Here is a 24,697-nt window from a genome sequence, read left to right as displayed (position 1 = left end):
CACACATTCATTTTTCTTAACCTTCCATTTTTGTCCTCAGTTGCATTTGGCACAGGTAGCAAACCAGAGATCACCACCCTGGCTGTCCTATTTCTTAGTTTCTGTCCTAGTTCTGTAATCCTTTTTCAGTACTTCCTCCTCCTTTTTATCTATGTCATTGGTACCCACATGTACCAAGACATCAGGCTGTTCGCCTTCCCCTTTTAGAATTCAAGTATTATTACTTCCAGCATCACATTGAAACTAAGGAAATCCACTATTTTCATTAAAAATCCAGCCCGATTTTTATTGTATTTTAAGTGAAGTAATTTCAACAGATCATATTTAAAAGATGAAGAATAGAAGAGTAGGCCATGCAGCACCTTGTACCTGCTACATTTTTCAGTAACACCTTTCACATCAATCCTACATTTCTGCATTAAGCTAACATCTCTTGATTCCCTCTATCTCCAAAAGGAGGCCAATTACAGGCAATTGTACAAAGGGGTCATTGCCAAACAGATTCATCTTTCTTAAACTAAAAGTGAATTTGCATTCATCACACATGCAAGAATGTAGTTCCTCAGATTCAATCTTCTCTTGACAAAGACAACCTACCCAACGTTGCTCTAAAATTTAACTAAATATGGCCTTTTCCATAATTTATATGCATGACCTCCAGATTTCTATTTATTGTTCGATTATTTACCCCAAATAAACACATTAGTTTTTTTATTAGACTAAAACCTTGATCATAGTCTCATGTCAACACAGTTTGGATCGGCAGCTCCAAGGTTAAAGTATTTAAAACTGGAAATAAGCCCTTCATCAGTTTAAATATCATCTGGCATGTGACAAGACAAAATATCTTACCCAAGCCTTGGTCTTGGATTAGTTCAAGTAATGGAGTAAAAGCAAACAAATGAAGACTCAAATCTGTCATAATGCTTAGTTCATGTGGTAAATATGTTTTTTCTTTGTTAAGTACAATATTTAGGTATATATTATTCAACTGGATTTGAAACAGAAGTACCAAAAATATCTATAGGCTGAACATGATAAATAAGATTCATTTTCTGCTTTATGTAAAGAGATATCAATTTAAACAATGCAGATATTTCAGTGCCACTTGGCTACAGGAGTAAGAACCAGCTCAGGTTAACCACTATTCAGATGCACTTGTTACAATATCCATTGGATCAACCATCAGTTGAGATTTATTATACTGTATTGGGATAGTAGAAGATATTGCTCTTGGTTCTGCCACAAAACTCACTTCTTTTAACCACCAACTTATCCATCGCTGGTCACCATCTTATACGGAACCAGACTTTCTGCAACTACAATTACTATGTATCATAATATTAAGCTTCCAAATCTATCCTTTTTAAATCACAGTTTACCTGCTTCCATCTGGTCTACAACTAAAATAAGAAATCTTTGGAAAAACTAAAGAACCATTGTCAATTGGCCCAAACTTCAGCATATGTTGGTGGCTTCAGAAATAAAGAAATAATTGGAATAAGAGGAGAATTTTGTGGTGACTAAAACAACTGAATCTTACTCTTTTTTTAAAAAAATCAAAAAATCCCCAGTTTACTTCAATTAATTCACCTAAAGACTTCAACTATAGGTATTGCATCCAACTGATAGAAAACTTCAAAGCATCACTGCCACCTAGTGGTACTGCTCATTCCTGAATATAACAATATCAGGAAACTTGATAATGCTGAGCATCATCTGGAGAAAATCCAATTACACTACAGAAAAACTTCCCAAAAAAATTTGACTGTTAAAAAGGTATTTCAGATAAGATAACGAAATAACATAAATGATCATTTCTGACATCTTATTAAAACCCTTAAATTTCTAATTTTCAAGAATTCTTAAAAACCAAAATACATCGTCAATGTTTCAATTGTGGTTAACTCATTCATATTGCTTTTGTAACTGGGGTGTTGGGGGGAGAGCATGTCAATTTACACACATCAAATGTGGCAGGACAATTTGATAAGGTGAACCTTGAGTTTATCAATACAATAGAATACAAAATGTTATGGTTAGAACATTTTACAATCACTTGTTAAGTCTATGCTGAGCCACTGATAACAATTCTGGGCACTGTAGTTAAGGAAAGATGAAATGACAAGATCTGGTTCCTCTGGAACGTTCCCCAGTATCAAGCACCAGCAAACCCAAATGCACTGGACAAAAATGTTTTAAAAAAAGCACTTGTATAACTGGACAAAAATGTTTTAAAAAAGCACTTGTATAACTGTTAACAAGGCCCCAGTTAATAACATTAATTGTTTATCTGAAATTGAGTTACTCTGACACCCTTTTTGGAATAAGAAAGAAATATATGCAATTTTTCATACCCCTGGTATAATCCCAATATCAACTGATATCTGTAACTCTGGCATTGTGAGGCAGCAATATTTTTAATCCAGATTTTTGCCTTTTCTTTGCTAGAAAAGGATATTTGTGTTTTCCAACATATTAGCGCACAGGAAAAAAAATTTCTACCTATTACCTGATTTATCTTTGTTCTGTACAATGTCAATAACAAGAGATATATTATTAGACCTTAATGATTTAAACAGATCAAATCTAAGGAAATGTACAACTAAAAAATATTGAATTTATCACAGTATGGATTATTTTAGTTAATTGTATTTTTCCAGGTACTTACTTGATTAAAGGTCTGAGCTTGCAGTAAGATGTCCTCTTTCAGTTTTATTGCTTGATTTGCATGGAAAGATTGCTTTTGGCTCTGAATGACAAAGATAACTTCATTTAGCTCTGTAAAACAAGGGTTACACTAAGCATAATGCAAAATTGTGCTAAAGTATCTCACTGCTTTGATATACATTTTAATAATATGAAGAATTGTTCAGTGATGCTCTTTTTGTGAACTTCGTATTTAGCAATCTGACCTCGGACACTTTTTTTAAACAACAAATAGAACACTTTTCTAATAATAATTTTGCAATTTACTTTAAGACCATCCAAAGCAGTGCAACATTCCTTCTACTATTTTGCACACTACTGGCCATTTTTGTACTGATCACAACTAAACATAAGAGTTCTCCACATTAAGCTCATGGCCAAAAAGACTGTCACTATTGAAAATTAATTTCCTTCATGACAATAGCCAAGTAGGAGGAATTTTCACCTTGGCTCTCAGGGCAGCCAACTCCTGGAGAGGAACCTCTAAGTGCAATTCCTTTCCTGCTAGCTTTCAGATTAAATTATGCATTAGAAGAGATACTTAAGTACAAGAACACCAGTCATATCCCACAAGAATCTGTGGACAGCAACCATTCTCCTTCATCACTAAAATGATGGGGTAAAATGAAATAACATCCAAATTTGTCAAAGGTAATCTAGATGAAGGCAATGGGTTACAAATAGATTAAGAGATTAGATAAGAGAATGTCAATGCACACTGTTGAAATCATCCTTTAAAAGAATTAAGAGTGGAAGTGCAAAGAAATTTGGAATCTATGTATATAGATCACTAAGTTGTCATGCAAATATTTGAAAAATAATTTGAAGGGTGAATACAATGATATCTTTCATAGTTCAAGCCGTAAAATGTGAAAATACGTTAAAAATTATAGTCTTAATTGAAATCACAGGAGATGACAAATGCAAGAATTCACTTGTTGGACTGGTGTAAAGTCCCTTAACAGCTATCAGATGGTGCAATAAAATGGCAAGGAAGAAATAATGGCAATTTGTAGAAAGGTTATGGCATTAATTCTGGGGTATGAATTTATATATACTGGTAGATTGGAAAAGTCCATTAAGAAAAGGTAGCCTACACAAGGAGCTCAGGACATCAACAAGATATTTTCTCAGAACATCAGAAAGCAATCAAAGAGCAGGCAAGATGAGGCTGGTATTGTGCAATTGAAATGTCATAATAATATAATTGAATTTTGTACTAAAAATAAGAACATCTAAAGGAAATTATAACAAAGCCAGGAAAAGTGAAAGTAACAAATTAGGCTATGTGGAATCAAACAGTTGAAATTCAGTGGCACTCATTTCAGGAGGCCTTAAAGAATACTCCAAATAAATTCCAACTAGATAAAAGGGAGGACTTTCCATCGATGTTCAATTAAACAATTTATAAATAATCTTAAAATTATAGAAAAAAAACAAGGATTACCAAGAAGGTTGGCAGATCTGAAAATGGACTACATAAAAAAGTAAAGATTAATAAGGAAGGAAATATTAGAGAACAAGATAAAGCTGGTTGTAAGATTTTTAAAAACAGTAAGTTTCTCAAGCAGATTTACAAGCATTAATTATATAGGAAGTAATCTTGGAGAAATCAAGATGGTAAATATTTTGTATTCCCTCTGGTGAAGACTGATACAAGTAAATATGAATTGGAAGGCAGGAACTCAAAGGCAGAGGTACTGAACAGATTGCTGTCGCAGGCTGACAAGCCTCCAAGTCCTGCTGAACTTCAACACATGGTCTTAAAAAAGGCCAATGAGACCATTCAGGCCTCGGTTTTGATTTCCCAAATTTCCCTCGATTCAAGAAAGATTTCATTAGATAGGAAAACAGCAAAATTTAACTCTATTCAAAAGGTGATAAACACAGTGAGCTTTGAAATCCACAACTTATTGTTCCAAAACCTTTAAAAACCTTGAATCTGGTCAATTGACTCCTAGAAACTTGTCTACCTTTGATTCCAAGATTTTTTTTGAATACCTTATTCCTTGTGACTTGTTAATACAAGTTCTTCCTCTTATTTAAAACCAGCCCATCTGTTATCTGTGAGATATGCAGTGTTTTCCACCATGAAAATTGTATCTGCTATATCTGAATGTTAATTTTCTAGAATTGTGTGCAAGGATGCCAAGATTCAACTTCTCGGCCATTTTTCTTGTTTCCTGTTACCAATTCCTGACTCTCACTCTTCAGGGGTACCAGTTACCTTAGCTTCCATTTCAAAAATCAATGAAAGCACTAGCTGTTTGATTGCATGTTATTTACCAGTTTATAATTAATTTTCTCCTTTCTCATTAGCCTTTTAATTTGGTATAGAAACTGCTCTGCCCAAATCTGCAAGAAATTACAGAAATGTAAGTGCAGTTCAGGTCTTCAAGTAATCCAAACTCCTCTCCATCAACTCCGTCTATGCTGCAGCTGTCTTCAGAAAGCATTAATCCCACCCAGGTCATGCTCTTTTCTCCCCTATCAAGCAGAAGGTACATGTGATTGAAAGCACATATTTCCAGATTCAAAGTCTGTTCTTTTCCTTCTGTTATCAGAGCAAGAAATGGATTTCTGGCAAAAGATGATGCCCTTGTACTGTTTTTAACATAAATTTCTCTATATTCTGCACAATGTTTTTTTTAAACTTTTCTCCATACCTTGCACTATTTGACTTATTGTAATTCAACTCCTTACACTGTTGTTTATAAATTTTTTACTATTGCACCACCTGCTGTGTGACTTGCCTGGATAGCATGCAAAATGAATTTTTTTTTTAAAAACAGCATCTTGATACATGTGTATCAACTCAATTCAATTTTAGTTCATGAATAATTGGCAGCCCTCTAGTCTAATACAATTTTTTTAATGTGTTTCATTTAGTATTTTCCTTAACCTCATTTGCCAACCACAGATCTTACGCATTAGCTCCTTTCAGGTGCAATCGCTCTAAGAATGCGCCTGCAGAAGCAGCTGCAGGTGTGTTCGAATGCACATTCAGGTGGCAATGCAGAAGGCGCTGTTCTGGAACCTGAAAGGGCCGGCTGCAGGAGAGGCACATTAAAGCGAACGCTGGCTCCTGTTGACTGTGGCCGTAGTCCCGCCTGCTGTCGGGGCTAGGCGGCCAGCATGGGACTACAGGGCAGGGGCGGACAGCACGGGTTGCTCCTGCCCCGACGTCCCATGCTGGCTGCCCCAACCCCGATGTCCCACACCGGGGGGGGGGGGGGTGGAGGTGGCCGTCGGCAGCGGGAAGGGGGGCCGTCGGGTGCAGGGAGTTGGGTCGCCAGCTGATTAACATCAGCTCGCCCCCAAGCAGCTGCTTTCAGGTGCCTCGTGGGACTGCTCGGATGCGGAGATTATACCTCTTCAAGGAGGGTTGGGTGAATACTCCTTGGGGCCGGGTTTTGCGCTTTCAGGTGGCCTCTCGACAACCGCATTAAGGTAGAATATGCAGCTTTACATTGGGATATTTTGGCCACCTGAAAGCGGCTTTTGAGTCTCAATATGTTTGTGATGAGTGTTATGAAATAGCTGTTTAAACATATGCCATTTATCTACTGACCTTTCCTTTAGCTAAAATGCCATTTTCTAAGTTGAATACATTAGATTGCACCTAAACTGAACCTAGAATTCTTTCACAGTGAAATCATATTTCACTGGAAGCTCTTTGGCTATGAGAATTATTTTTTATTCTGCAATTCTGCTACATTCCTCATTTGAAAAGCCAGTTGTGCCTTGGCTCTATTTACAGCTTGAACATTCACAATGCAGTCCACACCTTCACCCCCAATCAAATTCTGGGAAATTAATCGAATGAACTTAATTGCCTCCTGAAATCTAGTGACACTCTCCCTTCCTAATTTGGGATGATGTTCCAACTCATTATCCAAGAGCCAAAATTCTTCAAGCAGACAGAGCTGATGTCCATAATTTCCTAACTGTAGCAGCTAAATCACATTTCCCACCCAGCCATTTCTGCTCAACTTAATTAATTCATTTGGACTTAATTATTTCAAATAGATATTGCTTCACGGTATTAATGCCTTCTGATTTAATTTTCTCTTTGCAAATTAGATGGGAAAGCAATTCCCAATTATCACCTACCTGTCCCTTGTGATGCCAGACATTGATAGCTAGGGCCTGTGTCTCCATGCATTTCCAGATTCCCATTCACCATGTCACAGGTCCTTTTAAAATTATCCAGATTTCTGCTCACTTTTTTTTTTTTTAAAAACTCTACTTTTCTCCCCTTCCTTTAATTGCTACACTGCCCTTTGTTGTAAGAAAATTTGAAAATGGAAGTATGTGGGGTTCTCATGGCTGTATCTGGAATAATTGGCATAGATCTAGTGTTCCTACTCAAGAACAATTATGATAGTCAAGAGTTTTACAGCCCAGAAAAAAGGTGCTTTATCCATGCCAACCAGGTTGTTTTTCAAACCTAGTCTTATTTGTCTGCATTTGATACATATCCCTCTGACCCTTTCTTATCCCTGTACTGTTTTAATGCTGCAAATATATCCACCTCTACCTCTTAATCCTCTTATTCCACATACCTACCACCCAGTGTGTGGCAAAACAAGCTCCTCAGTTCTTTTTTAAAACTTTCCCCTCCCACCTTAAATATTTGCCACCTACCGAAGGAATAAGACCATGACTTATCTACTCTCTGGCCCTCATGGTTTTACAGTGCCCTCCATAATGTTTGGGATAAAGACATTTTTCTTTTATTTGCCCCTGTGCTCCAGTTTTAAATTTGTAAACAAACAATACATGTAATTAAAGTACACATTCCAGATGTTATTCAAGGTTAATTGTAGACATTTTGATTTGACAATGTTGAAATTACATTCTGGCTCATTGCATCACTGCCAATGCTCAGGATAAGAAAAAAAATGCATGCAACATCATAGGCACCAGACTTCACTCCATCAAGGACATCGATAAGAGGTGGTCTCTAAAGAATGCAGCCTCTATCTGTTGTGAATGTCTGCCAAGCTCCCCTCTGTACTAACATTGGCTGTGTATTATCTCTACTGTTAAGGACACTCCCCTTGGGTATAACTGTGTATGCATCTATTGTCTTTCATTATTGTTGCATGAGTTTCTGCTAATAAAAGCCATGATTATTGTTTGACCACCATCTTTGTCTACTTCATCAACTGGCACTTCACTATCCTCAATGACCTCCACTACCCAGACATTGCTCTCTTCACTCCGCTACCATCAGAAAAAGGTGCAGGAGCCTTAAGGAGAGCACTCAGTGCACAAGGACAGATACTTCCCCGCTGCCACAGATTGCTGAATGATCAATGAAGCATAGACACTGCCTTACTTTAACTTTTAGTGCATTATTTTCATTTATTTTTTTGTAAGGTGGCTTATATGAATGTGATGTTGCCGTTAAAGAAATGTTGTGACTTGTTCATGACAATAAATTCTGATTCTCATTACAGCACTTTTTAATACACAATCCCTCATTTCAGAGCACGATAATATTTGGAACACATGGTAGCATTGGTATGTATATTAAAGAAGTCACATTTAGTACTTTGATGCATATTCCTTGCTTGCAAAGTCTGTGATTCATAGACATCACCAGGTGCTGAATGTCTTCTCTGATAATGCTCTGCCAGGCCTATAGTGCAGCCATTTTCAGTTCTTGCTCATTTTAGGGGATTGTCCCCTTAACTTTTCTCTTCAGCATATACAAAGCCTGCTCAATTAGATTTAGATTAGGTGAATGATTTGGCCATTCAAGAATTTTCCAGTTTTATCTTTGAAAAACTTATTTGTTGCATTAGCAGTATGTTTGGAATCATTATCTTGCTGTCGGAAGCAGCACTGTCCAATGAGCTTGGAGCCACTTGCTCAAACTTAGCAAATAAGATGTTTTATATAACCATATAACAGTTTATGGCAAGGAAACAGGCCATCTTGGCCCTTCAAGTCCACGCCGGTTCACTTAAACAACTCCGCTAGATCCCCCTGCCTATAAATCCTCTGTGGTATTGGTTGACAATGTAATGAAATGAATGTGCTAGGCACTTTCAGGCGGCTAATTGCCCAGCATGTAAAGCCGCATGTTTAGGCAATATGCGGCTGTTTTGAGGCCACCTGAATGTGCAGGAGGCGCTCTTGAGGTGAGCTATGTAATCCTCCTCCGAGAGGGATAATCAGCTCAGCGGCTCCCCCAGCCACCTGAATGCAGCTGGCTGAAAGCGGATGTTAAAGGGTCAGGCTGCTGATCTGAGCTGACACTGGGCAGGAGCCGGAGTGTGCTCAGAGCCGCATCCTGTGTCCTTCAGATGGCCAACGTTGCACTTTAAACGCTGCCATCTGAACGGCAATTTAAAGGGCAACTTTGGCTTCTTCAGGCGCATTCTTAGCGTAGAATGCACCTGAAAAAGCCTAGAGTTAAGATGTTATTATTTATGTATTATGAAAGGTAGAGTAGACTTTTAAATGATTGCTGTGAATTACTAAAAAATGGGTATGGGACACTCACACAGACAGGTCAGCTGCAACTAACAACATTTCAGACAATATCGATTATCACCTCTTCCATAAAGCCATCTCCTGGTCCTCTAACACAATAGCGCTATTACCTGCCATTACACAAAACGAGCTGTCAATGCAGCCCATTCATAACCAGTTTTCCGCCAAAAAACAGCTGATGGCATTACAAGCTTATCAAACAGAATATGGAAACATCAAAAGCCTGCAGAACAACCAACGGCACTGATGGCTTTGCTTCATGGAATTCAACTAACCCTGTTCAAAATAATGAATATGGAGATCACTGGGGAAAGCAACATTTACATGTACCAAGAGCCAGGCTAACACTGTCTTAAAGGACTCTTCTTATCATGTCTGCCACTATTCCATATCTTTTAATTATAAGAAAGCCAATTCGATAATAACCATTTTCCTGTCTTTAGAAATAAGCAAACACTGACTGTAACACCTCAGCTTGAAACAATCCCCTCAAAGGAATGTTACTTAATCCATATGCAGCAAAATGCCTTAAATATTGTCCTCTGCAACCTTGTACTTTGAATGAGGTTCAACAGTACTAGGGAGGTGACTTTGTCTACCCAACCCTAATTACTGCTCATTCCCGCTAGCGTGACTCTAATAAATTCTGTGTGTTGTACTTTGTGGTTTGGTTGTACTTCTTGTACCTTGACAGGACTAAACTATAACACCTCCAACACCCTCCTATCCATGCATATATCAAGCCTCCTCTTAAATGAAAGAATTGACTCTGCCTCAACTATTTCCTCCAGAAGATTATTCCATTCAGACACCACTCTCTGAGTGAAGAAGCATCCTCTAATGTTTCTTCTAAAATTTTGGCCCCTTACCCTCAACTTGTGTCCTCTTGTTTCAACCTCCCCTGCTCTCAGGGGGAAGAGCCTACTTTCATCTAGTCTATCTATTCCCTTCATAATTTTAAACATCTATCAAATCCCCTCAACTGTCTACGTTCCAATGAATAAAGTCCTAACCTCTTCAATCTTTCTCTGTACTCTAGGTATTTTAAGCTAGGCAACACCCTTGTAAATCTTCTCTGCACCCTCTCCACCTTATCTATATCCTTCCTATAATTTGGAGACCAGAACTGAACAATACTCCAAACCTGGCCTCACCAACGCCTTAAACAGTCGCAGCATCACTTCCCAGCTCCTATACTCTATGCTATGATTTATGAAGGCTAAAATACCAAATGCCTTCTTGACCACCCTGTCAACATGGGAATCCACCTTCAAGGAATGCTGCACCATAACTCCAAGATCTCTTTGTTCTTGTGCATTCCCCAATGTCTTCCCCTTTACTACACATGTCCTATTTTGATTTTTACCAAAATGAAGTACCTCACACTTCTCTACATTAAATTCCATCTGCCACCTTTCAACCCAATTTTCCAGACAAACCAAATCCCTCTGTAATCCCTGAAAACCTTCCTCACTATCCACCACTCCCCCTATTTTTGTATCATCTGTGTATTTACTTACCCAGTTAATCACCCCATCATCCAAATCATTAATATAAATTATGAACAGGGGACCTAGCACCGATCCTTGAGGCACGCTGCTCGTCACAGGCTTCAATCCTGACAGATTGTTGTCCACCATGACCCTCTGCTGTCTCTCCTCCAGCCACCTCTGAACATCTTACTATTTTTCTATTAATCCCTAGTGACTGAACCTTCCTTACTAACCATTTATGTGGAACCTTATCAAAAGCTTTGCTAAAATCTAGATAGACAACATCAACTGCCCTACCTCAGAATTAATTTTGCAACTTCAATCAGCAGTTACATCATCAGCGCTTGACGTCCTGTTTTGCGGAAACTGCCAAAATGTTTGGCCTGGAAGTCAGCCTGAAGAAAACTGAGGTCCTCCATCAGCCAGCTCCCCACCATGACTACCAGCCCCCCCACATCTCCATCGGGCACACAAAACTCAAAACGGTCAACCAGTTTACCTATCTTGGCTGCACCATTTCATCAGATGCAAGGATCGACAATGAGATAGACAACTGACTCGCCAAGGCAAATAGCGCCTTTGGAAGACTACACAAAAGAGTCTGGAAAAACAACCAACTGAAAAACCTCACAAAGATAAGCGTATACAGAGCCGTTGTCATACCCACACTCCCGTTCGGCTCCGAATCATGGGTCCTCTACCGGCACCACCTACGGCTCCTAGAACGCTTCCACCAGTGTTGTCTCCGCTCCATCCTCAACATCCATTGGAGCGCTTACACCCCTAACGTCGAAGTACTCGAGATGGCAGAGGTCGACAGCATCGAGTCCACGCTGCTGAAGATCCAGCTGCGCTGGATGGGTCACGTCTCCAGAATGGAGGACCATCGCCTTCCCAAGATCGTGTTATATGGCGAGCTCTCCACTGGCCACCGTGACAGAGGTGCACCAAAGAAAAGGTACAACGACTGCCTAAAGAAATCTCTTGATGCCTGCCACATTGACCACCGCCAGTGGGCTGATAACGCCTCAAACCGTGCATCTTGGCACCTCACAGTTTGGCGGGCAGCAACCTCCTTTGAAGAAGACCACAGAGCCCACCTCACTGACAAAAGGCAAAGGAGGAAAAACCCAACACCCAACCCCAACCAACCAATTTTCCCCTGCAACCGCTGCAATCGTGTCTGCCTGTCCCGCATCGGACTTGTCAGCCACAAACGAGCCTGCAGCTGACGTGGACTTTTTACCCCCTCCATAAATCTTCGTCCGCGAAGCCAAGCCAAAGAAGAAAAGAAGATAAGTAAGCCAGTACCTGTTGAAGTCATACATGCCCAGGTCATAATACCACCACCACTACTTTTCACATATAATGTGTTATGCTTTGGATTTTGCAGTTCCTTTACACCTCCACAATTTGTTCTAGCCATCAGTAAGAGACATTGCCCAAATCTTAGGATTACCAAATTCAACAGTCTGGAACGTGATTAAGAAGAAAGAGCAAACTGGTGAGCTCAGTAATCGCAAAGAGACTGGTAGGCCAAGGAAGTCCTCCACTGTTGATGAGAGAAGAATTCTCATCATTAATTTTGTCCACAAGACCTTTTTCAAGAATTCTACAGGCTCTTTTAAGTACTTCTTGGCAAACTGTAATCTGGCCATCCTCTTTCTGTGGCTAACTTGCAGTGTAGCCTCTACATTTCTGTCCATTAAGTCTTCTGCGAACAGTAGTCATTGACATATCCGCACCTGCCTCCTGAAGAGTGTTTCTGATCTGTCAGACAGGCATTTGGGAAATTTTCCTTCATATTGATGAGAATTTTTCTCTCTTCAGCAGTGAAGGTCTTCCTTGGTCTACCAGTCCCTTTGCGATTACTGAGCTCACCAGTATGCTCCTTCTTATGTTCCAAACTTGATTTTGGTAATCCTAAGGTTTGGGTGATGTCTCTTACTGATTCAGAATGGCTTCTTTGACATTCATTGGCACAACTCTGGTCCTCATGTTGAAAATGGCAACTTCAGACTCCAAAGGTGATAAAAAAGATTAGAAGCAAAAGCTGAGCTCTCTTATATTTGCAACTATGAAGCAATTAAACAAACCTGAGTACTCACAAGCACCTGTGAAGCCAAATGTTCCAAACATTTTGGTCCCCTGAAATGGGATAACTACCAGTATGTATAAAATGTGCTGTGATTTCTACATGATCAAACCAAAATGTTTTCAAATAACCTTTAATAAAATCCGGAATATGCTCTTTAATCAAATGTGAATTGTTTGGTTACAAATTTAGCACAGGGGCAAATAAAATAAAAAAGTGTCTTTGTCCCAAACATTATGGAAGGCACTGTATATCTGACTATAAGGTCACTGCTAACCTTCTGACATCTCTGGCAGAAAATTCCCAACCACTGCTGCCTCTCCTTATAACTCAAGCCCACCCCCCGTCATAGCAACATCCTTTGAAAGTTTTTTTGCATGCACCCTTTCCATCTGAATATCCTTCCATAATTGGGCAACCAGAATGGTACACAGTAAGTGTGGCCTCACCAACATATGTACAGTTTCAACATAATATCCCATACTCAATGAACCTTCTGATGAAAACAAGAGTACTGAACCTCGTCACTGCCACTCTGACTGAGTATTACAACAATTTCAAGAAACATTGTAATTCTGTTACACAACACTTTCGAAAGCCCTATAATTTACTCTTTTTTAAGTGCGGTACACAAAAGTGCTGGAGAAACTCATTGGGTCATGCTGCATCATAAAAAGTAAAAGACAATGAATGGTTCAGCCCTCAGCCCTTGCCGAACATCAGACAGATGCTGTGTGACCTGCTGAGTTTTTCAGTACTTATTAGAGTTAAATTCATTTGATAATCCTTGGTCCACTTGCCAAATCTTCTTATAAGAGCAGAATCTTCACTTTTTATCTCTTGAGCAATCAGTAAAGAATTTATACCTGGCTGCTTACAAAGAATTTTCAGAGATTCTTCATAAAAGTCTGTTTTGAACATCTTTATTCAGTATTTTCTCTGCAACAAGAAATGCAGGTTTTGATTACCATATAGAAATCCATAATTTGGGAGATCAATGAAGGCATTGTATACAGTACCTGTAGACTATGTTAGAGTTTAATGGATCCTTTTGCCGTTACAGAGGAAGCCAATGTTCCTTACTGTATTTTTTTTGATTACCCTTTATACCCTTTAGACTATCTGCAATAGGCTATTTATTTCTTCAATTTCTCACTTTCTATTATTATAGGCTTCTACCCATCAATGGCGAAAGACGTCGGTTACCTGATGCGAGGCAGCAGACCATGCCTGGAGCCTCATGCCTGTGTGTACTGGAAGTATGGAAATGTGGGAACACAGAGGGGTTTAACAAAGGTTGTCAGTTGATCGTTTTAAGCAGCTGAATACGGAAAGGTGCACAAGTGAAACAAATGGAAATGATGTTAATTCAGTGCATTAAGTTTTGACAGAGCAGGGAAACGAACCTGGGTCAGAGGGGGATCTGTTAACCTTGCTGAGGGATGGGTGATTTATTCCTCGGGCCCACTCTTCCTTGAGGAGAGAATTTCATTCCTGCCTGAATCATACTGGTAATGACAATGACTGACAGGGTAGGCAGTGGCTCCGGGTCTGTGTACACCCAGGGGTATCTAGCTCACAAGTAGATCAGCAATCTCTGCCACGTGGTGTTGGCATGAGTATCCTCCAATTAACCTGCCTAGGTATGAAGGGTCTGTCTAACATATTTTACAGAATATGTTGCATGGGGTTTCAACATTGCAAGGTCTAACGTGAGATATTTAACTCTGAAATTGTTCATCGAAGTACAAACAATGTTTTCAAGTACAACTCAGACAATTGAAGAGCTAAGGCTAATAAACACAATCTGCTGTTGGGGGCCATGGGGCGGGGGGGCCTTACTAAAGCTCAGCCTAGGGTCCAGGTGGTAGTTAATCCATCACTGCATGCAGCAAGGTAACAGGCCCTTTCAATCACAAGCCCATGCCACCCGAAAAAAACCAACATGTAGTTTAACCTTTAGGATATCCTGCGCAAGGTATCCCAAGTCCTTTTGCACCTCCGAATTTTGCATTTTCTTCACATCCAAATAATAGTATGCCCATTTATTCCTTCTACTAAAGTGCAGGACCTTACATTTTCTGACACAGGCTCCTTTATGTACATTTTAAATAGGTGACTATTACATCTGAAATTATGCAGTCTCGTCCCAAGATTTTCTGCAAAGCGAAATATAATTTTAGCATCTATTTTATCAAACCCTCTCAAAATCTTGAATATTTCAACAAAATCACCTCTGAATTTTTAAACTCCAATAAATTATCATCATTTTTGGTCAATTTTCCCTCAATTCACAAAGTCTTCATCCCAAAGGACCAACCAAGTAATCCTTATCTGAATCACCTTAATGCAAGCTATCCATTACGATAAAATATTAAAACTATTTCAGTTGTGGTTTACCCTACTTTTATACTCTATTATTTTGCATCAAAGGTCCACATTCTGCTCGTTTCCCTAATTACCAGCAGTACCACCTGCATTGCATCAAGCTCAACCAATTCCTCTCTACAATAGCATTATTTGATATCTCAATTCAAACAGGTTTCTTTCCTAATCTTTCTACCAAAAGTTACCACCTCATTTCTCCACATTATATTCTATCCACCAAATTCACTTTAACCTGTCAATAATTCCTTTGCAGTAGCTTCATGTTATCTTGACAACCTGCTTTCTGATTACTGCTTTTAAGCAGTTCTGGTTACAATACACTCAATCTTTTCACCCAAATCATTTATGGTGTAAGCTCCTTTTATTGTCACATAATAATACATTGCAAAATATAATATACATGATATACTTCAGCCTTTTTCTGCTATAAGGCAAACAAAAAGTCACCACGAGTATTGCCCAGCACCCCTAACAATAGGGGAAAGATGAACAAAAGAGAGACCCTTTAGAGAGACTGCGCGTTCATAGATTTGCAAATCCAAATTCACTTGATCCATCTCTAATAACACCCTCCTTTTTCTCGATGTCTCTGTCTCCATCTTGGGAGACAAACTCTCAACAGACACCTTCTACAACCCCACCAACTCCCACAGCTACCTCCACTACATCTCTCCATACCCTGTCCCCTGTAAGGACTCTATTCCTTTCTCTCAATCCCTCTTTTTCTCATCTGCTCCCAGGACAAGGTCTTCCATGTCCTCCTTCAAACAATGTGGTTTTCCCTCTACCACAAACTCGGCCCTCACCCACATATCCTCCATACCTGCATGACTGCCCTGGCCCTCTCTGCCACCATACACAAGGATAGGACTCCCCTTGTCCTCACCCACCACCCTCTGCATCCAACACATTATCCTCCATAATTTCCACCACCTACATGATCCCACCACCAGACACATTTTCCCCTCTCTATCTTCCATAGGGACTACTCACTCGGGGACTCCCCTTGACCACTCATCCCTTCCCATCAATCGCCCCCTTGGAATCTTGAAATGCGGCCGCAGAAGTGCTACATTTGCACCACATGTCTTCATCACCACTACTCAGGGCCTCAAACAGTCCTTTCAAGTAAAGCACACTTCACTACTCCATCTGCAGGAGTCATCTACTGCATCTAGTGCTCCAGTTGTGGTCTCCTTTAGATCGGAGAGGCTGAACACAGACTGGGAGATTGTTTCATTGAGCAAGTTGCTTCATTGGCTTTTTCCGCTGCCATTGTGTGAATCTCCCAATGGCCACCCGTTTCAATTCTCTGCCCCATTCCTTTGCTGACATGCCTGTCCACAGTCTCATGCACTGCCAGACTGAGACCACCTGCATATAGAAGGAACAACAACTCATATTCCATCTGGGCACCCTTTAACAGGATGGCATTAACATAGACTTCTCTGGTTTCCATTAAACCCCTCCCCACCATCTTTCCCTATGTCTTTTTTACTCTACCCCCTCTCTCTCTCTTCTTTTTTCTGTCTCCTTTCATGGCCAAATTTAATTTTCACCTTTCCTCTTTCCTGTCCTCATATCTAATTAACAGCTTTTGTCTGTTGGTCTGTACTTCTCCCTCTCTCATTGCCCCTTTTTCTCCTGCTTTCTGCACAGTAACCTATTTCTTTTTTTTAAACTCGTACCTTGAGAAAGGGCTCAGCTCGAAATATTAGTAATATATCTTGACCTCCTACTGATGTTGCAAGATCAACTGAGTTCATCCAGCATCTGTGTTTTTACAGTATTGCCCCTTCCCTAGTTGGCCGATCACATATTTTGCTGTAGAAAGTTCTCCTAGATACACGCAACTAAATTCATCCTATTCAATCCCCTAACACTTTGGCATTCCCTGTTGTTAAGATCATCAGGGATATCTGTACTAATTTTACAGACCTCAGCAATCTTTCCACATATTTAATCTTCTAGTTTCCAGTGACTGTTTGATGGCCTAAAGCATGCTCCCATCCATCAAGGTGTCTACTCCTTTTCAGCTCTTGATTTCCATCCACACTGCCTCATAATGAGGCTAGTCTTGTGCCTCCTTCAAACATATCTCCATTATAGCTACATTATCCCTCTCCAAATCCTAAGATCATTCCCTTTTCCTGTCAAGTTTCTTGTGCTAAAATAAACACAAAGTTTAGCTGTTTTCCCTCGATGCTTGCCCTCCACCATCCTGCTCTGTTTCAACACATTTCCTATGCCTGACTCGCTATCCTTCTATTTCCTCTGTCTCCATCTTAGATCCCCACACCCTGCTGGTCTAGTTTAAAGCCTCCTGGGTGAATCCAGCAAATCTCCTTGCCAGAATGTTGGTTCATCTCTGGTTCAGGTATAACCCATCTCCCTTGCATTGGTTACCTTTGCCCCAAAGGAGAACCCTATTCTTTATAATGCTGAAGCCTCCATCCTGCACCAACTGCTCTGCCACATGTTTGTGAGCTCTAGCCTCCTATTCCTATTTTCACTGGCACATGGCACTTGGAATAATCCAGAGATTACCATGTTGGAGATCATTTTCAATCTATACCCTAACTCTCTATATTTGTATTGCAGGACCTCATCTCATTCTCTACCTACGCCATACATACAAACATGTACCATGACTTCTGGTTGCTTGCCCTTCCTTTTAAGAATGTTGTGGACCAATGAATCATAATTTTGTATTCCTCTATCAAAGGCCAGCTATTGTAGTTTTCTTTTGCACCGGGATGATGGACGCCTTCGTAACACAGGTAGGAAATGCAGGCTGTTGCAGGGAGAAATTAAAGATGTCTGTGAATGCACCCATCAGCTGCTCTGCCCAGGTTCTTGGGATACATCCAGGGTCCTCGTTTGGATCAGTCACGTTGCACAGTTTTGCTCTCAGGAAGGCTGATTTGGAATTGGCTGCAAAGAAACTGTAGTGGGAACCAAATAAGTCCTATTTGAAGCAAGCACAGGTCACATTGAGTTTGTCAGGGATGGATGTGCTGACGCTTGCCATTCTGCCCAGGTTTGTTTTGTACTCGATGACAACATGAATTCCCTGCCACAGTTGCCAAGTATCCATGACAAAAACTTCAGATTTAACCTTGGTTTGGTACAACCTCAAGGTGTCTCAAATGGTCTTGGTGAGGTCATGCCTGGATTTCTTGTATAGGGCCAGGTTGCCTGATTTGAATGCCTCAGACCTGGACTTTAATAATGAATGGACCTATCAGTTGAGCCATGGTTTCTGCTTGGGGGAACAGAGTGATTATGCTCTTTGGCATGCAGTCCTCCATACTCCTGCTGATTAAGTCAGTGACAACTGTGGTATATTCATTTGGGTTGATCCCAGAGAGCGAATCACCCTCAGAATGCAGTTGAAGCTGGACTATTAAATATATTCAAGAATGAGTTACATATTGTTCATTGGGCATGTGAGATCAAGGGATAAGGGAACATAGAAATGAATTTGGATGATCAGCATTATCAAATAGGATGGCATAACAGGCTCAAAGGGCTTAATGGCCTACTCCTGCTATTTTTTAATGTTTCACCATTCTAGCCTAACTGCTGAAATCACTATTCTCTAGCATAATAACCTTTTTTGCATCCTCTCCAGGACATCCTTCCCAAAGAAAGACAACCAAATTTGCCATACTCTCTCCCAACCACGTTCTTCCATTTCCAAGGACTTTGGCGTAAGTACACCACAGTTCACAGAAAATCTTTAAAGCTGTTCTGTTAATTTATATTGTCTCTTCCTCTTCTTTCTGTTAGAGTGTGTTATTCCACTTTTTATGGATCAACTTTCACCTGCAATTCAATCAGGCTACAAATGCCCTCCATAACAACCTCTTCACGGTTCACTACAGTTCCAAGCTTTGTTTAATTTGGAAATTTTATCCCACACACCTATGTCAAATTTATTACATCAGAAAAACAGTGATCCCAGCAATAATCCAAACAAATTTACAGTCTACCATCCTCCTCTGTGCAAAATGATAATTTATAACACTCCTTTTTAGCATCTTTGAAACAGAATCAGCCTCAGAATCACAATTAAGCAAAGTAACCATCCCCTGACAGGGGTTCTATCAGGAAGAAAGAAAATTGAAGAGCAGAATAATGTTGTTAGATATTATTCCAGATCAAAGATTTTGACAGCTAGAAGTAAATATCATGAAAGTCTGCTTCTGAGTACAACAATGTCCCTTTTAGACAGACATTATTTGAAAACCTACCAATAAATGTCTTCTGTGATTCAGTGCTGTCCAGTGAAACCTGCAAATTGCAATTTTGAAAGTGAACTCAAACATGCGCATATTCTTCAGATATAGTAACATTTTTTGCAGTATTTTAATAGTTCAAGTGATTAACTAAATTAATAAAATTAAAAGTAGAATCAATCATTTACCAGAAGAAAGTTTGCTCAAATTAATCATCCAGAACATCAACAGGTTTGGCACAAAATAGTTTCATAAAATAAGCTACTGATGACTAAGAATTGTTTAAAACTAACCAACTGATAGAAATATTTATTTTCTGCACATTCATGCACAATAATCTATTAACACAGATTACATTTTTCAAATATAAAGCATGGAGTGTTTCAAGGAAAAAGTTATGAAGGCCTGCCTACTTGAGAGTAATACTTCTCCAATTTTCCCACATAACAGTACCTCTATACTTCCTGTTGATGTTAGGTATGGTTAAACGAGGAGAGAGAAAAAAAACTAGTTGCAACTATATTTTTAATAAGTGATTTTTAAAAATTACAAACTGATTAACAAATATGTATTGTTAGCAAAATTTGTGAAATTATTTAATTAGAAACAATCATGCTTTCGATATTATATATAATTGTTTCTGCATATTTAGAAATATGTATTGACATGAAATGAAACCATACCTGCATTGTGTCATGCTCCTTTGCAATTCCCAAGGTAACATTGAAAAATGAAACTATAGCAAAAAAAAAAGTTGTTTAGAATAGAATCCACATTTTCCTGTGGATCCAAAGTAAATTACATTATTATATTCATTTAAGTACTAAGAGATGGTAGCATACAACCTAACTACAAACATTAAATAAAACCTAAAATCAAAAGCTATGCCATTTTCATTAAATAAAAAAACTGAATGAAGAGTTCACCCAAGGAATCCAGTGATTTTAAATTGCTGATAACCCCAACCTTCTTCCCATTCTTTTATATTTTTTCCTGAGTATTATTAGTAGAGTTATGATCACAGTGTTAATTTCTTTTGTTTTATTACAATAATAGTGTGTACAATTAGAGGACGCGCAGAGCAAGTTCACCAGATTGATTCTGGAAATTAGGGAGTTGTGAGGAAAGATTGAGTGACCTGGAGTTTTGAAGGACGAAGAGGTCTAGAACTAGGGAACATAGCTTCAAGGTTCCAGGGGTAGATTATAAACAAGAGAAAACAAGAAATTAGTTCTACCACAGCAGTGAACCAGTGGGATTTGCTGACCAATTAAGCAGCAGAGGTTGCTTCAATAATATAATTAAGGCACCGATGGATTCACTTTAGAATAGTAGGGGAATAAAAGGTTATGGTAGAAGGTGGAGCCAAGTCCACAGTCAGATCAAATGATGGAACAGGTTTGATGGGCCAGATGGCCTACTCCTGCTATTTCTTAAATTCATGTGTTTAAATAGATTAATTTATTAATGAATAGACCAGTTCAACAACAGAATAATATAAATGAAGTTCATAATTGTATGGTCCTGTTTATGTATGTCTCAAGTAAAGCATTCAGTGAGAAAACCATGTAAAATGTAGTATTTGACAGAAACATAGATCTAAGACAATGTTTTCTAATCTCAGAAGATGCAGGCACTGAGGCACTGTGATCTCTAGCTCAGTGCTCCCTAGTCTCCGCAGATTTGTATCTGTTGCAAAGATTATTGCATTCAGCATGCATTACTCACTATGGATTGGCCCACAAAACATGCATTTTGGTACAGTCTCTTGGAACTCTGTCCAGTACTTCATTGAGGCAGTCCAATTACAATGAAGTTAAAAATAAATCTGCAGATGTTGCAGTCTGATGCAAAAGTGCTGGAGAAACTCAGCGCCGAAACATTGACTGCCCTCGTCAGCATCATTACACGATAAAACAGGCTACATTCAATTTTAAAATTAATATTTCTCCAACTTCCTATGTGATAAAGGAAATCTGGAATAATCTTTGTTTAGTCTTTCATAATCCTTTTTTTCAGGAAGCAAACTGTTTGAAAAAAAAAATTGGAGTCAACTACCTGGGTGGTAATGAAATTGGCAGACTGGGCTTGCATCTATTCCACACATGTCAAACTCAGGCCTGCGGGCCAAATTTGGCCCGTGATATTATATTTGGCCCGAAAGATCATATCAAATATGTATTAGAGCTGGCCGCCGCGCCAGTATAGCGCATGCACAGCTAATACTACAAATCCCAGAGTGCTTTGCAAATGCATTGGTGTCAGCCCGCTAATCGCCCCCACCTCCTCTCTTTACTTTCATTAGCACCTGCGACCTGTCGCCTAACTCACATGTAATAAACCCCTTACGAAAAATGGCCAAACGAAAGACAGAAAACAGGACCTTTCAAGACAGGTGGGAGGCAGACTATATGTTCATCATTTTAAAAGACAAACCTGTTTGTCATCGAAGAAAGTTGTAATTTTTTTTACTTGTTGGCTTGTGAAAAAAAATACATTTAAAAGGAGCTTAAAGGCTATAGAGAAATATTATTGAATATTTTATTTCTCATTTGTTAATGCTTCTTCTGGAAAGAGTTTAACCAAAACTATTATTAAAAATTTATTTTAATAAGAAAAAGTTTAACATTACATATGTTGAAAGAAGAGAAAACATGCAGACGTTGTTGAAAATTTTCAATAAATATTTAGTTTGGCTCACGACTTAGTCCAAGTTTTTAATTTTAGCCCTCTGTGAATTTGAGTTTGACACCCTTGATCTTATTCAATCAGACTTTATTTAGCAATTCTGCTGAATACACTTGGTGGTGTTCCTCTGTTGACGATGCAACCTGACTGATCAAAAGATTCAAATACTATTAGTGCAACATTTGGTAGAATTATGCTATTTAGATGCAAGAAACACAAGTTAATCCCCAGAATGTGGGGGGGGGGGAAAACACATTTAATATGGGAAATTCTTGTGCCTCATCCAAAAAGTTTCCACTCAAATGTACCATTAACACCCTAGGCAATAAAGTTGCTGAGTCTTGCAGCTCTCAAACTTCGAGTTGACTGCACACAGCTCAGTAGTCTTGGCTATTCCTGCAAGCAAACTCAGCACAAGGGTTTCAGACGAGCTGTAGATTTTTGTTTCAGATTTGTGCATGATCAACCGGAGTAGAAGAGGGGCAGTGAAATATCTGGTGACAAAGCATCCGCTGGATTGTATGACATCATTAAAAAACTCTCAAAGAGTGTTTTTGATGGGTTGCAGGACTTCCTTGCTGTCGGCCTCTGCCATCTCGAGTAGTTCCATGTTGTGATGAAGTCGCTCCAATGAATGCTGAAGATCCAACTGCGCTGGGTAGGTCACGTCTCCAGAATGGAGGACCATCGCCTTCCCAAGATCGTGTTCTATGGCGAGCTCTCCACTGGCCACTGAGACAGAGGTGCACCAAAGAAGAGGTACAAGGACTGCCTAAAGAAATCTCTTGGTGCCTGCCCCATTGACCACCGCCAGTGGGCTGATATCACCTCCAACCGTGCATCTTGGCGCCTCACAGTTCGGCGGGCAGCAACCTCCTTTGAAGAAGACTGCAGAGCCCACCTCACTGACAAAAGACAAAGGAGGAAAAACCCAACACCCAACCCCAACCAACCAATTTTCCCCTGCAACCGCTGCAACCGTGTCTGCCTGTCCCTCATCGGACTTGTCAGCCACAAAGGAGCCTGCAGCTGACGTGGACATTACCCCTCCATAAATCTTCGTCCGCGAAGCCAAGCCAAAGAAAGAAGGTCTTCCTTACTTTCCCACCCACCCCCCACATTTCTGTCAGAAAGTAAATTTGACTAATACAATTATACTCCTTTTGATAGCATATTTCACGTAGATCGGAAGTTAAATGCTTACGACTTTAAAAGGCACTGACTGTTAAAAACGTGAAAATTTGGCATTTATAAAGTGCCCCGTATTTTTTTCCATTTTAAAAGTGTATTCATGTTATAAAACAATAAGCAGAATAGCAAGCAATTGAAGACCAGTGAAAAGTTGGGGCAGAACCCCCAGTTGAAGAATATTCCTGATCCTGGAAGTTCATCCACGTGACCCCAACCCGCTAAAGGGGGGCTCGGAAACATTCAGCGATCCCCATTCTCCACTGCCTTGGCTCAGGCCCGAGCCCAGAGAGAGGGAGGGGGAGAGGGGAAAGGCCAAGTCGAAAACAAGCTCTGCTGCTGAACTCGGGCCTTCCCTGGGCCCAATGAATCGGCTGAAGTCGGACTCCTTAAAACTGCAGGAGGGGATTTCGGCTTCATCGTGAACGAGCTCATTCGCTGCTTCTTGCAGTCGAGGCGACACTTACGGAAAACAGCCAACAACAGCCGAACACGCACGAGAGGCGACAACTTGCTGCATCTCAACAGCATCTCCAGCAACAAGCGGCGTGAAAACAATTAGCATGGAATGTCTCCACCATTTGGAGACCCCCCCCCCGGCCCCGCCCCCCACAAGCGGGTCACGACAAACCAAGGTACAGCAGCGCCCTCCAGTGTCCAGGCAATCGGGCCTACACATTCTATTTAATGTCTCCACCATTTGGAGACCCCCGGCCCCGCCCCCCACAAGCGGGTCACGACAAACCAAGGTACAGCAGCGCCCTCCAGTGTCCAGGCAATCGGGCCTACACATTCTATTTAATGTCTCCACCATTTGGAGACCCCCCCCCCGGCCCCGCCCCCCACAAGCGGGTCACGACAAACCAAGGTACAGCAGCGCCCTCCAGTGTCCAGGCAATCGGGCCTACACATTCTATTTAATGTCTCCACCATTTGGAGACCCCCCCCCTGGCCCCGCCCCCCACATGCGGGTCACGACAAACTGAAGTACAGCAGCGCCCTCCAGTGTCCAGGCAATCGGGCCTACACATTCCATTTAATGTCTCCACCATTTGGAGACCCCCGGCCCCACCCCCCACATGCAGGTCACGACAAACTGAAGTACAGCAGCGCCCTCCAGTGTACAGGCAATCGGGCCTACACATTCTATTTAATGTCTCCACCATTTGGAGACCCCCGGCCCCGCCCCCCACATGCGGGTCACGACAAACTGAAGTACAGCAGCGCCCTCCAGTGTACAGGCAATCGGGCCTACACATTCTATTTAATGTCTCCACCATTTGGAGACCCCCGGCCCCGCCCCCCACATGCGGGTCACGACAAACCGAAGTACAGCAGCGCCCTCCAGTGTCCAGGCAATCGGGCCTACACATTCCATTTAATGTCTC

General features: G+C 40.4%; 1 protein-coding gene across 5 annotated transcripts in view; it reads right to left on the bottom strand.

Moving 5' to 3' along the window:
• The window catches only part of b3glcta (beta 3-glucosyltransferase a), a 155,725-nt gene extending 131,715 nt beyond the window's left edge, over positions 1-24,010 (bottom strand). For 2 of the 5 annotated variants that reach the window (XM_069892525.1, XM_069892530.1), the window contains exons 1-4: positions 23,777-23,894; positions 20,117-20,169; positions 19,449-19,488; positions 2,672-2,781 (exon numbers count right to left, since the gene is read on the bottom strand). In XM_069892525.1, coding sequence (XP_069748626.1) covers positions 2,672-2,781; positions 19,449-19,488; positions 20,117-20,169; positions 23,777-23,840 — 267 coding nt within the window. In that variant the 5' untranslated portion in view covers positions 23,841-23,894. Of the gene's footprint in view, positions 1-2,671; positions 2,782-13,670; positions 13,744-19,448; positions 19,489-20,116; positions 20,170-23,776; positions 23,895-23,940 lie in introns of those variants that run through there. The other 3 variants (XM_069892526.1, XM_069892529.1, XM_069892528.1) reach the window with 3 other exon arrangements.
• Positions 24,011-24,697: the final 687 nt, after the last annotated feature.

Source organism: Narcine bancroftii, chromosome 7 (genome assembly GCF_036971445.1).
Source record: "Narcine bancroftii isolate sNarBan1 chromosome 7, sNarBan1.hap1, whole genome shotgun sequence".
Taxonomy (NCBI): Eukaryota; Metazoa; Chordata; class Chondrichthyes; order Torpediniformes; family Narcinidae; genus Narcine; species Narcine bancroftii.
This window is presented reverse-complemented; position numbering and strand designations above follow the sequence as displayed.